The sequence below is a fragment of the Anabrus simplex genome, chromosome 9, assembly GCF_040414725.1.
Source record: "Anabrus simplex isolate iqAnaSimp1 chromosome 9, ASM4041472v1, whole genome shotgun sequence".
NCBI classification, from domain to species: domain Eukaryota; kingdom Metazoa; phylum Arthropoda; class Insecta; order Orthoptera; family Tettigoniidae; genus Anabrus; species Anabrus simplex.
Window position 1 is genome coordinate 21,864,188 of NC_090273.1, and position 14,460 is coordinate 21,878,647.

The 14,460-nt window shown below is 39.2% G+C and overlaps 1 protein-coding gene across 1 annotated transcript in view; it reads left to right on the forward strand.

Annotated features, from left to right (window-relative positions):
* The window catches only part of Msp300 (Muscle-specific protein 300 kDa), a 589,230-nt gene that overhangs the window by 537,378 nt on the left and 37,392 nt on the right, over nucleotides 1-14,460 (forward strand). Inside the window, exon 92 of the mRNA XM_068229229.1 lies at nucleotides 7,454-7,628. Coding sequence (XP_068085330.1) covers nucleotides 7,454-7,628 — 175 coding nt within the window. The remainder of the gene's footprint in view (nucleotides 1-7,453; nucleotides 7,629-14,460) is intronic.

Consider the following 14,460-nt stretch of genomic DNA (forward strand, 5'->3'; position numbering starts at 1 on the left):
AGTCTTCAACCATCCTTGAATTGAAAATTATATGATAACTAAATAAATACCTACGGTAATGTTATTGATTTTACGTCCCAATGTTACATTTTTACGATTTCCGGAGACGCCGAGGTGCTGGAATTCGGCACCGCTGGAGTTCTTTTACGTTATCGGGTACTGGCACGAGGCGGACATGTTCCAGCACTTTCAAGTACCACCGAATTGAGCCGGGATCGAATCCGCCAATTTTGGCTCAGAGATCCTGCGTTTCTACTGTCTAAGCCATCACCCCGATGAAATATCCTTTAAATATTGGCTATCATTATCGATCATTTTAGAATATTCGTGTGGGCTGTTGGAAAATGGAGAAAAATCCGCTCCTCAAGGTGATCTCATAATCATAAGTTCTAGGCTTGATGTAGTCATCGCGTTCGACGATGTTTTTAGGACGATATGTACAACGGTACTGTACAATTCAAAGTTTAGGGACATTAAAACCTCCGTCACACATAGCAATAATGCTGTTTTGATACTGGATCACGTTCAAAGAGTGTTAAGTTTCCACTGCTTCAGCAGGCTGCACTTCTACGTAGGGTAATGCGAACGCGGCGTGGACCTGATGCGGCCAACTTTAGCCCGCTTGGCTCGGGTGTCCGTAAACAAATAGCTTATTTGTTTACTTTGCTTGGTACGCAGCATTCTACAGCTCGCGGCTGGTGGACCCAACTCAAGTTCCCCCATATCCATAATGTTTAGCGTTCAATAGATTCTCATTTAAGAAATAAAATCATATTATTTCATACTACCGTTAATACAAATATAAGATTAATATATGTATGTTGGGTATTCAGCCCGAAGGCTGGTTTGATCCTCTGCAGCTCCGCCAACAGCTGTCATAAATAGCCTAGGCGTCACTGAAGAGGCGTTCTAGGGAAATGAGGAGTGAGGTAGTTTCCCGTTGCTTTCCTTACCGAGCCAGCGGTTGCTATTACATATCAGTCTGCCAAGCCCACTGAAATGCATGCACCAACAGACCCTATGAGCGATATTTTCATACCATTCATAACAGGGACTGGCTGCATAAGGAATGGTATTGCTTTGCCAGTTTGCTAGTTGCTTTACGTCGCACCGACACAGATAGGTCTTATGGCGACGATGGGACAGGGAAGGGCTAGGAGTGGGAAGGAAGCAGCCATGGCCTTAATTAAGGTACAGCCCCAGCATTTGCCTGGTGTGAAAATGGGAAACCACGGAAAACCATTTTCAGGGCTGCCGACAGTGGGGTTCGAACCTACTATCTCCCGAATACTGGATACTGGCCGCACTTAAGCGACTGCAGCTATCGAGCTCGGTAATGGTATTACTAGCATCACTCATATCTCAGTCACTTTCATATTGTCAAAGCCAAGGATGAGACTGAGACAGGTCAATGAAAGTAACAAATTTGATATAGCCCATACCAGAAGACATAGTGCACTGTAAACACTACATCTCGTCAGCAGAGGCATTATTAGGTTTTTGGCGATACAGTAAGAAAGGGTTAAGACGGGACAGATTATATCCCAACATGTATTAGAAGCGAAAGTGTAAAACATGGAAAAATCATCTTCTTGGCGGCCGACCTTTGGGATTCAAACCCACCCTCTCCCACACTGCTAGCTTGCAACTACATGACTCACAGCACGCAATAGATCATCACAATTTGCCAGATGGCTTGGGTATGATTCTCGACATTGTCGTGAATTTAAGACTAATTCAAGGATCTAAAGTGAATGCTGTCAGTCTCCGGAACACAGTCCATTCCCTTTGAATTCTGGTGCTGGAGCTACTTTTGAGAACCACCGTATGGATTTTGAAGTGGTTTTCACCGCTGTCTAGTGCATTCATCGAGGAAAGTTCAAGAGTTTGAAACATACATCTGCAACAAGAAAGAGCTGAGCAGAGGCGATTTTAGCAAACGAAGTTGAAGAGAAAACTTTCATCCGAGATCTTTCTTGGCTTACGGTACCAGGTGGTGGTGGTGATTATTGTTTTAAGAGGAAGTACAACTAGGCAACCATCCTCTATATAACACTAATCAGAGGGAAAATATGGAAGGGGTCCGACACTTCGAAAAATGAAGATATCGGCCAAAGGAAGACAAGGGCCACGAAGGGCATGAAAATGAAAGACTCCCTAGCCCTCGCAAACCTAATAGCGTCGGGGTCGGAAAAGAACAAGTGTTGACCAAGAGAGGTCGGATAGGATAGATGAAAGTGAGGAGCCTGGCACAAGTAAGTGGAAGCAATGCCAGGACTCAGCTGAGGGCCCCGTGGTCGCTAACCCACGCTCCAAAGTTCAGAGCCCTTGGGGCCTTACGGTACCAGTCCACTGCCTACCATCAGCGGTGTACCTAAAGTATGTGACAAAGAATTGTTGAGCATAAAAAGCTCTACAACAGAGTCTGAGGTGGTATACATAAGTGGTTTGCAAAGTTCTCGGAATGTACTAGAATTAAGTATCTTACCTTGGTGGAATTGCTTTTATTTTTCAACAGAGTCTCCCTGTAGATTAATGCATTTGGTCCAGCGATGTTCCAATGCCTTGATCCCATCTCGAAAATGAGATTCCTCCAGGCCTACAAAATACCTCTCCAATTCGGCTGTCAGTTTTTCCTTGTAGAAAATCTCCGTCCACCAAGGAAAATTTTCAGCTTGGGGAATAGATGAAAGTCTGATGGTGCCAAATCAGGTGAATAAGGTGGATGTGGCAACAATTCGTACCTCAGTTCATGAAGTTTTGCCATGGCAACAACACTTGTGTGCGGCGGAGCATTGTCCTGATGAAAGATGACCTTCTTCCTTGCCAAACCAGGCCTTGTTTCGCATATCTTTTCCTGTAGTTGGTCTAGGAGGTTTGCATAGTATTGCCCCGTAATTGTTTGGCCAGTAGGAAGATAATCTATCAGCAGAATGCCTTTTGCATCCCAGAAAACTGAGGACCTTTCCGACCGAATGCACTGCCTTTGCTTTCTTTGGTGGTGGTGAATCAGCATGTTTCCACTGCTTTGACTGCTGTTTTGTCTCTGGGGTATAATAGTGGACCCAAGTTTCATCTGTAGTCACAAACCGGTGCAAAAAATCTTGTTTGTTGCACTGAAAACGGGCCAGACTTTGTTCAGACATTTCCAATCTGGTGCGTTTATTGTCCAATGTCAAGAGCTGCGGCACCCATCTTGCAGATAATTTTTTTCATACCCAATTCTTCGGTTAAAATATAATATACCCATTCAGAAGACATCCCTACAGCTTCAGCAATCTCCCGCACTTTCAGCCGACGATCCTCCATGACCATTTTATGCACTTTTGCGATAAATTCTGGGGTCGTAACACTTTTTGGCCGTCCACTATGCAGATCATCATCCAAGCTCTCCCGACCAAATTTAAACTCGCTGGTCCACTTGGCAACAGTTGAAAATGAAAGAGCAGAGTCCCCCAGTGTGTTCTGAAAGTCGGCATGAATTTCCTTTGCTTTCATACCTTTCTTTACAAAGTATTTAATCACTGCTCGAATCTCAGTTTTTTCCATTGTCACAAATCACTATGCGGGAACAACAATGAAGAGTCGTCACTACTACACTCCTGCAGCTAGAGCACTGACGCGCCATGTGTTCACTCACAAAGGATGTGTGATTATTGGGCGGGAACCTCGTTGCTCTAGCACTGACATCTAGCGGTGATTCCGAGAACTTTTCAAACCGTCCTCGTATTCTACTGTATCTGTAATCTTCAGTTTCACGGGTTGAGGTTCACATCCGAATGTGTGATGATGTTTTCCTACTTCTTATTATCAACTTCTGCTGCCATTCTTTGTTTGATGTCAGGAAGTGCTATGCCCATCTGATCACTAATTTTATTGACAGGAGTTGATCTCGGGCAGCCCATTTCGTTTAGAGCCCCGTCAACCCATATTGTAATACCTATTGTAATTCCTGTAATTCCTGGAATGAGTTAGCTGGAAAATTTATAATGTCCAATAACGGGCCATTTATATTGGTGTTATAAATTTACTCATTCGGGACAAATATTTCATATTCCCTATGGGAATCAACATCTATATCAACTCGTATTGTGTCGGCAGAATTTTGTCAGACTGGTATCGAGCATTCTGCAGTGGAGAAACACAAAGATGCGGACAATGCTTGGCTGCGTCCCCCAATAAGTTTCTGGACGATGATGTATGTTCTGGGTTTTTACTTAAAGTTTTGTGCACTGGGAATTGATGTATTTTTAATTAACCCTCAATAACTTGAGTAGAAAATCCGTTGCATTCACACTGATGTGCAGCCCCAAGGACCACAGTCATACAAGTGGCTGTTAATAAATGGACATTTAAAAAAATATGTTACATTTTTACTTACTGTTACTTACATAATACTGTTGACTGCAACTCTGAACTCACTGCATTAGCTTTGTTGCACCTTGATTCAATCTCACTTAGTATACTACCATCCTGGGAAAATATACATCCTAAATAGGCTACTTGAAATGATCTACTTCTTCCAGTTTGGTATTCCCAAACTGACATTCAATTCTCTAAGTTTATTCTCTACTGACATCACTTCTGAGAAATTTGGTAGAAATTGTGAAGATTTTACATTTGATTGGCATATGGGGAGATACTCTGTCTGCTGTGAGGACTACTGTTTACAGCAAGAAGGAAATGGCCCTGAACTTGCCCTGGGCAATGCAAGAGTCACATTGCCATGTATCAGGGCTGTGATGGAGCCTCAAAGTGAGCTTACCTGAAGTTAATTAAACTTCTGACGCTTGTGAGACATATAATTTTTCTTATTGTTTGGACAGCAATGAAATAGGGCAAGGTTTACAGATCAGTTTGATGTAAGACAGGTGATGTAATATTGGCCTGTCTAACCCAGATTGTCTGGCTATGTGGAGTTGGCAACACACAGCTTTCAGAATATTTGTGTTGTAGCCAAGTCAAGTGTGAGACCAGTCACTAGGAATAGCTTTGGATGCTCTCTGTGGTACACATTGGGAAATAAGCTTCCTCCATTGCACAAACATGCCTGTACAGAATCTTGCACATATATATATATAATAACGGGAGTTGTATGTATGTATGTATGTATGTATGTATGTATGTATGTATGTATGTATGTATAGTATGCGCACTTTTTAGTGATAGATTTTTGTACTCGTTGGAGAAGTAAGAAGGGTTCCGTTAATACTACCAACTGAATGGAAATGAAATCTGAATTGAATCGATAATATGATCGATCGATATGAATTTTATAAACCTTTATTATTTTAAGCAAACAACTGTATCACACACACAATATATAATACTATATAACATTTCCCATTGCGAAACGTGTTCCTAGCATGAATTCTATAGTTTGGCTTTGCTGTGTAAACAACAACAGTACGAGTACTTAAAGTGTACGCCAGATGTCGCACAGCGATGATAAGCGATTCTTAGTTTGTGTTTCAAAGGTTGCCAATACGAATCTCGAAGATAACCGAAGTCGACCACTTCAGCACTAGGGTGTAAATCTATCACTAAAAAGTGCGCAGATAGTATGTATGTATGTATGTATGTATGTCCAACCCTTTTCCATTTCTCTACAGAGTCAGGTATAAAGTGAGATGAATATTTGTTTTTACGACCAGATGCCCTTTCTGATGTCAACCTCATCAGAGTAGTTAAGGAGATGAAATGAATGACATGATTAGTTGATATAAAGGAAGAGGGTGAAACCTGGTGCCGGCATGTAGCCTACTCCTGTCGAATAACACCAAGGGGTCTGTTCAAGGCTTAATGTTGCCATCCAATGGACGAATCACCATGAACAGTGTCATATGTCCTTATTCCATGTGAACACTGCGGAGGAGTTTGGAATTGAATCCAGGCTTTTTGGGACGCTATGTAGTGATTATAAATTGTATATCACCACCTCTCGTACCCTACTGACCAATATTCTGATGGTGAATATTTTTTCGACCAACAGGAATCAAACCGACTAACACCAGTGTCGTACTATGTGAACTTGACATCAGGCAGGCTATATAATAGTAGGAGTTACAATAAGAAAACATGTCAGTTTAGGTTTTTGTGGGGAAATTCAAAACAATTGCTGATTGCATTTTATGTATCATCCCTAAATTGTTATTTTTCCCTCTATCAGAACAAATAAAAAATATATATAAACATTAAATTTATTCAAGGTAGGAAGTTTTGAAATGAACATACAGTATATTAAATGTTAACATTAGTGTAAGGTTAATTTGCTGAAATATGCAGTGGGCCAGCACTGCTATCATTATCATCAGCTCAGCACCTGCTCTGTTATCGCATAGGCTGCCTGATTTTTAGACATCAGCCTTGGAAATTCATTCAGGGGTTATTTCACAGTTTATACTTCTCAATTTTTTTTTAAACGAAATATGATACTTAGAAGAAAGTTTTTAATTTTTAACAAAGTTGTAGAATTATGGTCTGAAGAATGGGCCATCTCCTAAGGTTGTAACGATGAACCCAATCCTTGGAATTTTTGTTCTTTATGGAATGATATAGATTCATGGTTGGATTTGGAAGGAACTTGAAAGAATAAACTTTCCTAAACTCACTACTGTAAACTTACATTTGGAAGATGATGAGTTTGAATCCCACTGTCGGCAGCCGTGAAGTGGTTTTCTGTGGTTTCCCATTTTCACACCAGGCAATGCTGGGGCTGTTAATTAAGGCCACAGCCTCTTTCCCACCCTTATGTTGCTGAAAACCTTTGATGTGTCAGTGCGATGTTAAACCACTAACAATAATAAATAAATGGGAATACACCAACTGTAATGTTCAGGGTATACCATACGCAAGAATTCAAAGAAAAAAAGTGTTGGCATGTGGCCTCCGAAGAGGCCTGGTGAAGGTCTTCCGCGTTGACGCTGTATAGGCGACCTGCCGGTCTGTGAGGATGGGGCCTTACCTGTGATGAATTCTAATGATGAAGACAGCACACACATCCAGTCCTCAAGCCATTGGAATTAACCATTGAAGGTTAAAATTCCCGACCCGGCCGGGAATCGAATCCGGGACACTCTGGACCAAAGGCCGGCACGTTAACATTTAGTTATGGAACCAGACAATGCAAAGATGATCGCAGTCAATGGCTAAATCTGCTAATGCTCCAACTTTCCACTTGAATAATGGAAATAGCTTATGTTATTTTTGATATCTAACTCTACTAATTTAATGTTCTCCTTGTACTTTATTTTGAGATATTTATCTCATTAGAAGTATCTTCTGTTATAGAATGGGACTTAGAAGAACAAATCCATGCTGTTATGATTGTACCCTGGGACAAGAATGACATTTCATGTATATTAATGAACGCTTGTAAATTTTTGAAAACTTCCTTGCATTCTAATTCAAATAATATTATTTTGATAATACTAATTTTGAAATCCTCTTTCAGACTGATAGAGACTCTCCGCGGCAAGCTTGCCAAGGCTAGCGACGACCTTAAGCACATCGAGACTGTTCAAGACAGTGTCGCTGCTCTTCAAAAGACACTCAAAGATCTCCACCACGAAGTACAGGACTTCTATGAGTTTGGTGCTGACCAAGACGGAACAGCAGCTACGCTACAGGTTAGTTGTACCCCACACCCCAATACTTACTTGTAATGATGTGTTGTATTGATCAATGGATTTTAATGAAAGAACATGTTTTTAAAGAGATGGGTCAATAACAGTTTTTGTCAATACTCAATACCAATAACTGTTGTTTGTCTAGATACTCCATTACTTCCATTCTTGAAATAAAATGTTAAAATACAATATTATCTATTAAACAGACTTTTTATGTTAACACTTTAATATCTGAATAATTGTAAAATACATTGCAGTATGTAGATCTAGTTAGTAGTTAGTTGCACATCTTTCCACAAATCAAATGTTTAAAAAAAGTATTACCGGGTGAGTTGGCCATGTGGGTAGGGGCACGCAGCTGTGAGCTTGCATCTAGGAGATAGTGGGTTTAAACCCCACTGTCAGCAGCCCTGAAGATGGTTTTCCATGGCTTCCCATTTAAAAAGTTAAAATCAAATGAATGAAATAACAGTAATTTAATTGCATTACAAGTTCTTGTTCAAAAATACAAGCATTCTCATTCTCTTAGGGTTGAGCCTACTTCTTTTTCTGTCACATATGAGTCATTACTATGAGTCTACTATTCAAGGCAGTATTATGGGACCTTTATGTTTTCTTATACTGTATATATAAATGGTATGAGTAAAGGAGTGGAATCGGAGGTAAAGCTTTTTGCGGATGATGTTATTCTCTATAGAGTGATAAATAAGTTACAAGATTGTGAGCAACTGCAGCGTGACCTCGAAAATGTTGTGAGATGGACAGCAGGCAATGGTATGATGATAAACGGGGTTAAAAGTCAGGTTGTGAGTTTCACAAATAGGAAAAGTCCTCTCAGTTTTAATTACTGCATTGATGGGGTGAAAGTTCCTTTTGGGGATCATTGTAAGTATCTAGGTGTTAATATAAGGAAAGATCTTCATTGGGGTAATCACATAAATGGGATTGTAAATAAAGGGTACAGATCTCTGCACATGATTATGAGGGTGTTTAGGGGTTGTAGTAAGGATGTAAAGGAGAGGGCATATAAGTCTCATCAAATCTAGAAGCCATTTTCCAACGAACTCAAGACTTCAATTCTAGATTATCATCATGACTAATCACGCATAATGCAAAATTACAGTCTTTTTAAATAACATTATTTAGAGAGCACAATTCTTAACTATAATTCTCAATACTGAAATGTTACTGTATTCTAGAAACCAATGCACTTCAGAAACTATGGTTCCTATATATTAACATCCAATATTTATATATTTATGACTCAAATTGTAATGCCAAATTATAGTTGAATCAATTTTATTTTAACATCGCAAACAATTTTTAGCCAAATTAAAAACTGTGTTTTGGATGTCAATGTGTTTTAGAATTAAGAGTTAATCCATTTTAACATTGCAAATCATATTGTCATAAAAATTTTTAATGTGTATATTATTCTTGTTTTAAATATTGTTATCACTGAAATTAGATTTACATTCAATGTAATGAAAATTGTAACAACAACCCAAAAATGACAAACCTTGAGGCAATTGTATAGGCTGATGATGCTTGCGAATAAAAGCGAAACATGTCCCGGTAAATTAGTGTTGTAACATTACAACTTAGCAACACAAACTGTAATTTGTATTGAAAAGGTGGATCAAAATAACCAACAAATTGTTAGTATATCATAAGTGGTATCTTCCGAGCTGTCAGCGGAGAGTTGGCGTGGAATGACATTAGTAGACGAATAAGTTTGAATGGCGTTTATAAAAGTAGGAAAGATCACAATATGAAGATAAAGTTGGAATTCAAGAGGACAAACTGGGGCAAATATTCATTTATAGGAAGGGGAGTTAGGGATTGGAATAACTTACCAAGGGAGACGTTCAATAAATTTCCAATTTCTTTGAAATCATTTAGGAAAAGGCTAGGAAAGCAACAGATAGGGAATCTGCCACCTGGGCGACTGCCCTAAATGCAGATCAGTATTGATTGATTGATTGAAAAAAAATATTTAGTGCTTATTTAAGTGCAACCTATAAAAAATAATGCTGGAAGGTACACAGCTGGAAACGGTGGACCAATATAAATATCTTGGGTGCATCATTTCAAGTGATTACAGAATACAGCATGAGATTAACAACCGCATTCAAAAATCAGCTCAGTTTTACCATCAAGTTCGGAACCTCCTCTGGGACGAACAAGTTCCCTTAAGATCAAAGCAGATTCTATTCCAATCATACTTTACCCCCATAATAACATATGGCCTAGAAACCTGCACAACAACCCAACAAGTGGATAGCAAACTACAAGCTGCAGAAATGAAGTTCCTACGAACTATGGTACAGAAGACAAAAAGGGACAGGGTAAGGAATGAAAGAATAAGGGAGGAAGCTGGTGTGTACCCATCCCTGAATGAAAAAGTGCCAAGGGCCCGTTTGAAATGGTTTGGCCATGTCAAACGAATGGACAGTAGAAGGACAGCAAAACAATGGCTACACACAGTCGTGGACGGAAAACGACCGGTAGGAAGACCTAGGAAGAGATGGCTGGACCAAGTGAAAGAGGACATAGGAACAAGAGGAGTCAGCTGGGATGTCGTCTTGAGGGAAGAGTGGTACATGGACAGACAGAAGTGGAGAGTGCTCGTAAACCACACCCGGGCAACTGGAGTGGAAAACTGATGATGATGATTTAAGTGCAACCTATAATTTCACCAAAAATTTTAACACACAGCAAATTAAAATCGAGTTACAGTCTTACCCCTTCAGTTGTAGATGAAGGACCCTCTTGTTGATTAGCAAGTTGCAGCAGTGAGAGCAAAAACCTCGTCCTTTTAAGCGGGGGGCCAACAGTGTTGCGATGGAACATATTTTGTTCCTTACTGAACAGTCTTTCAGAAAATAATGTTGCTGGTGGTGCACCTAAATATTTCACAGCTGTAAAAACTTTGTGTTTGTTTTTCAATAACCGTAAACACACGAAAGGTGGAGAAAACTGATCTTCTGTCAGGTATTTAATGACTTCATCTTCTAAAGTGTTAACTAACAGTGAATTTATTGCAATTTTGCTGGCTCCAATGAAGGGAAAAGGGTGACCAAGAACCTCATGTTGCAAATGAAGTGTTGCTCCTGTAAGGAGATGAAGATGCAGGCAATGGACAGAGAAAGTTGGTTGCAGCGACAATCAATGATGACTATGATATATGAAAATGTTGTTGTTGTTGTTGTTTGGGTCATCAGTCATTAGACTGGTTTGATGCAGCTTGCCATGCCACCCTATCTTGTGTTAACTTTTTCATTTCTGCATAACTACTACATCCTACATCTGCTCTAATCTGTTTGTCATATTCATTCCTTGCTCTATCCTACCATTCTTACTGCCTGCACCTTTGTCAAAAACCAACTGACCAAGTCCTGGCTGTTTTAAGATTCATTCTATCTCTTCTTCTGCTAGAATTTTGCTAAATTGTTCTGTTCTCACCAATTCAGTTTAGTATCTCTTTATTCGTGATTCGATCATTTCAAAAGCTTCCGGTCTCTTTCTTTCTGAGTTAGTTATTGACCATGTTTCCACCACCATGCTTCGGACTAAAGTCTTCAAAAAACATCTTCTAATTCGTGTATCAATGTTCGAAGTGAGCAAATTTCTTTTCTTAAGAAAGGCGTTCCTTGCTTGTGCTAGTTCACATTTTATGTCGTCCTTACTTCTTATTCTACTACCTAAATAACAGTATTCATCTTCTTCCTTTAAGCCTTCATTTCTTGTCTAATATTTCTTGCATCATCTGACTACATTTGACTACACCTTTATTATTTTTATTTTGGATTTATTTATTTTAATCTTGCACTCTTTCTCTGAGTCCATACCATTCAGCAATTTTTCCAGATCATCTGCAAACTTAGATAAAATAAAAATATCATCAGCAAATCTTAGAATTTTGATTTCTTCTCCTTGAACTCGCTCTGTTTAAAACCTCATGGGAAGTTTACCTACAATGCATTAATGCCTGCAATATCTTGCTGAAGACTAAACATCCACTTGGTGTCGCTTCGAGGGATTGTCACGCGGAGAGTCGGGAATGTACAGAACGCCTAAAACTAACTAACGCTGATACCCAGAAAATAACCGCCAAGAACGGCCTGTACGATACTAAGAAGATCCGTCAAGAGCTACGAGAACGTGAATTCACCTCCTGGTGTTCACTACCGCAAAAGGGACTCGGAGTACAACTTTACAAAGAGTACACACCAGCAAACTCTTGGGTGCGAGATCATACCGGACTGTCTTGTAATGAGTGGAGAGAGGCTATAAAGATGGCTGCTAATGTTTCTGCGGTGCGTGCGGTGCCAGGCAGATCCCTGGACAACAACCTCTGTCGGCATTGCCACGGAGAGAAAGAAACTCTTGGTCATGTCCTGGGATTCTGCACACGCGGGGAGCTCCTTAGAAACATGCGGCACCACCAGATCAGATCCTTCATTGCCGCAGAACTGAGAAAGAAGGGATTCAGTGTACATGAGGAGGTACATGGACTGGCCATAAATGGTAGTTTGCAAAGAATTGACATCATAGCCTTTAAAGACAACAGCTCTCAAGGATTCATATTCGATCCGATGGTCAGGTTCGAGCACCATAGCGGTCAGCCAGAGGAGGTTAATCTAGAAAAGATTAACAAATACAAACCCACTATCCCTTACTACAAATCTAAATACCACCTTCAGGAAATTGAAATAATAGGGATAATGGTCGGAGCTCGCGGTACCATACCTCGTCACTTCGTTGCCACATGGAAGCGCTTCCAACTCCCAATGAAGCTCATCCCAGAAATCGCGACCCTCGTCCTCCGAGCCTCCATCAAGACCACCTCTACAGCTAATTTTGAATTTTCTTTTATTAATACATATGTACATAAAATTGATATGTTTTACCTTGTTCTTAGTGGCAGCCTGTAAATACAGGAGGTCTTTCCAAAATAAATGGAAATTATATACCTTCCCAAATTCCTGTTTGATTTCCTTTACTGCCTGTTCTGTATAAACATTGAAACATTGAAAATTACAGTAAATTAACTGTAGTCTTCGGTAGATAGTGGGTTCAAATCCCGTGCCAGCCCTTAAGATGGTTTTCTGTGGTTTCTAATTTTCACTCCAGGCATATTCTGGGGCTGTACCTTAATTAAGGCCATGGGCACTACCATCCCAATTCAATTACTTTCCCATCCTTGCATCACGAAAAACGTTCAGTGTGATAAGTGTGACGTTAAAGCACTAGCAAAAAAACTGCAGCTTGCCACACTCCTTTCTGGATTATCGATGCTTCTTTTTCATAGCCTTCGATTCTTATCTCTGCAGACGGTTTTTATGGATGAAATATAGATTTATAATAAATTTAAATGCAGTATGTAAAAAAGAGATTACCCTCATTTTTTGATGGAGTTCTTAAAAATGGTATTAATTGCATTATAATATGGCTAACTACAGGCATTTTGTATCTAATTAGTCCATATGGAGGTGCAATTGTTTTTAAAAACATAATCTATATATAGTGTATATAAACTTTGGCATGAAATTTCTATATATATAATTTTTTTACATTACATAAAACTTCATGTTCAAGAATTTTGTTAAGGTGTTAAAAAGGAAGCCATACTTTTTGTTGTCAAATCAGTTCAATGTAACTTAAAAGTTTTTCAGTCCTACAAACATGCAATTTCAATATAAATATTACACTATAACATATCAGTAAAAAAAATGCAATATTAAACAAAGAAATCTGGACAACATTTACACTTTTTGTATTAGTGGTTAATGAATCCCACAAGAGGTAATCTCTGACTTAAAGGTCTTGAATGTGGGTTAGGATATTCTTATCTGTAGTAAATTCTCTCAATTTACGCATCATCTTCGTCACTCAAGACAGTCTTTTAGATGATCATTTATCTCTAAAATACCTCTTACAAGAACTCTTGAATAAAAAAATATTTTAAAAGTATTATTATTATTAATAATAATTTATTTATTTATTTATTTATTTACATTTTATGGCCTTCATTGGATCACTCTAGCCAACTTTATACAAAAAATATTTCAGTTTCCTGTCGGCCCAGTACTTCATCATTCTCTCGGATCTTATCTTTCTTTCTTGATCAGAAATCACCCTTCCCATTGTCTTTGTTGATTCTTGTTTGCAGCCTGGTTTGTTTGCCTGTGAGTTTCCTGATTTTGTTGGTTTTGTTTCTTAGGTCTTCCACTGTAATTTGTAGCTCATCCATATACTCCTTGATTTCTATAATCCACTTAATGTTGCACTTAACTGTTCCATAATTCTTCTGTTATTCTCCTGATGATCCTGTTCTCTGGTGTCCTGATTAGATGTCCAAAAAAATTGAAATGTGTTTCTTCCTGAAATATTATAATAATTTATTATTGTTATTATTAACTCCTGAAAGCATACCAAATAGCATGGAATCACTATAATAAAAGAGTGATGTCACGAAATGCAAAAATAAAATGAAATGGCATGTGGCTTTTAGTGCCAGGAGTGTCCGAGTACAAGTTCGGCTCGCCAAATGCAGGTCTTTTGATCTGACTCCAGTAGGTGACCTGCGCGTCGTGATGAGGATGAAATGATGATGAAAACGACACATACACCCAGCCGCTGTGCCAGCAAAATTAACCAATCATGGTTAAAATTCCCGACCCTGGGAATCGAACCAAGGACCCCTGTGACCAAAGGCCAGCACGCTAACCATTTAGCCATGGAGCTGGACACGAAATGCAAAATTTTGGCAATACAAGACTGTTGATCTTCCAGAAGCGTTGTATGCCTCAGAAATCACATCTGTAGG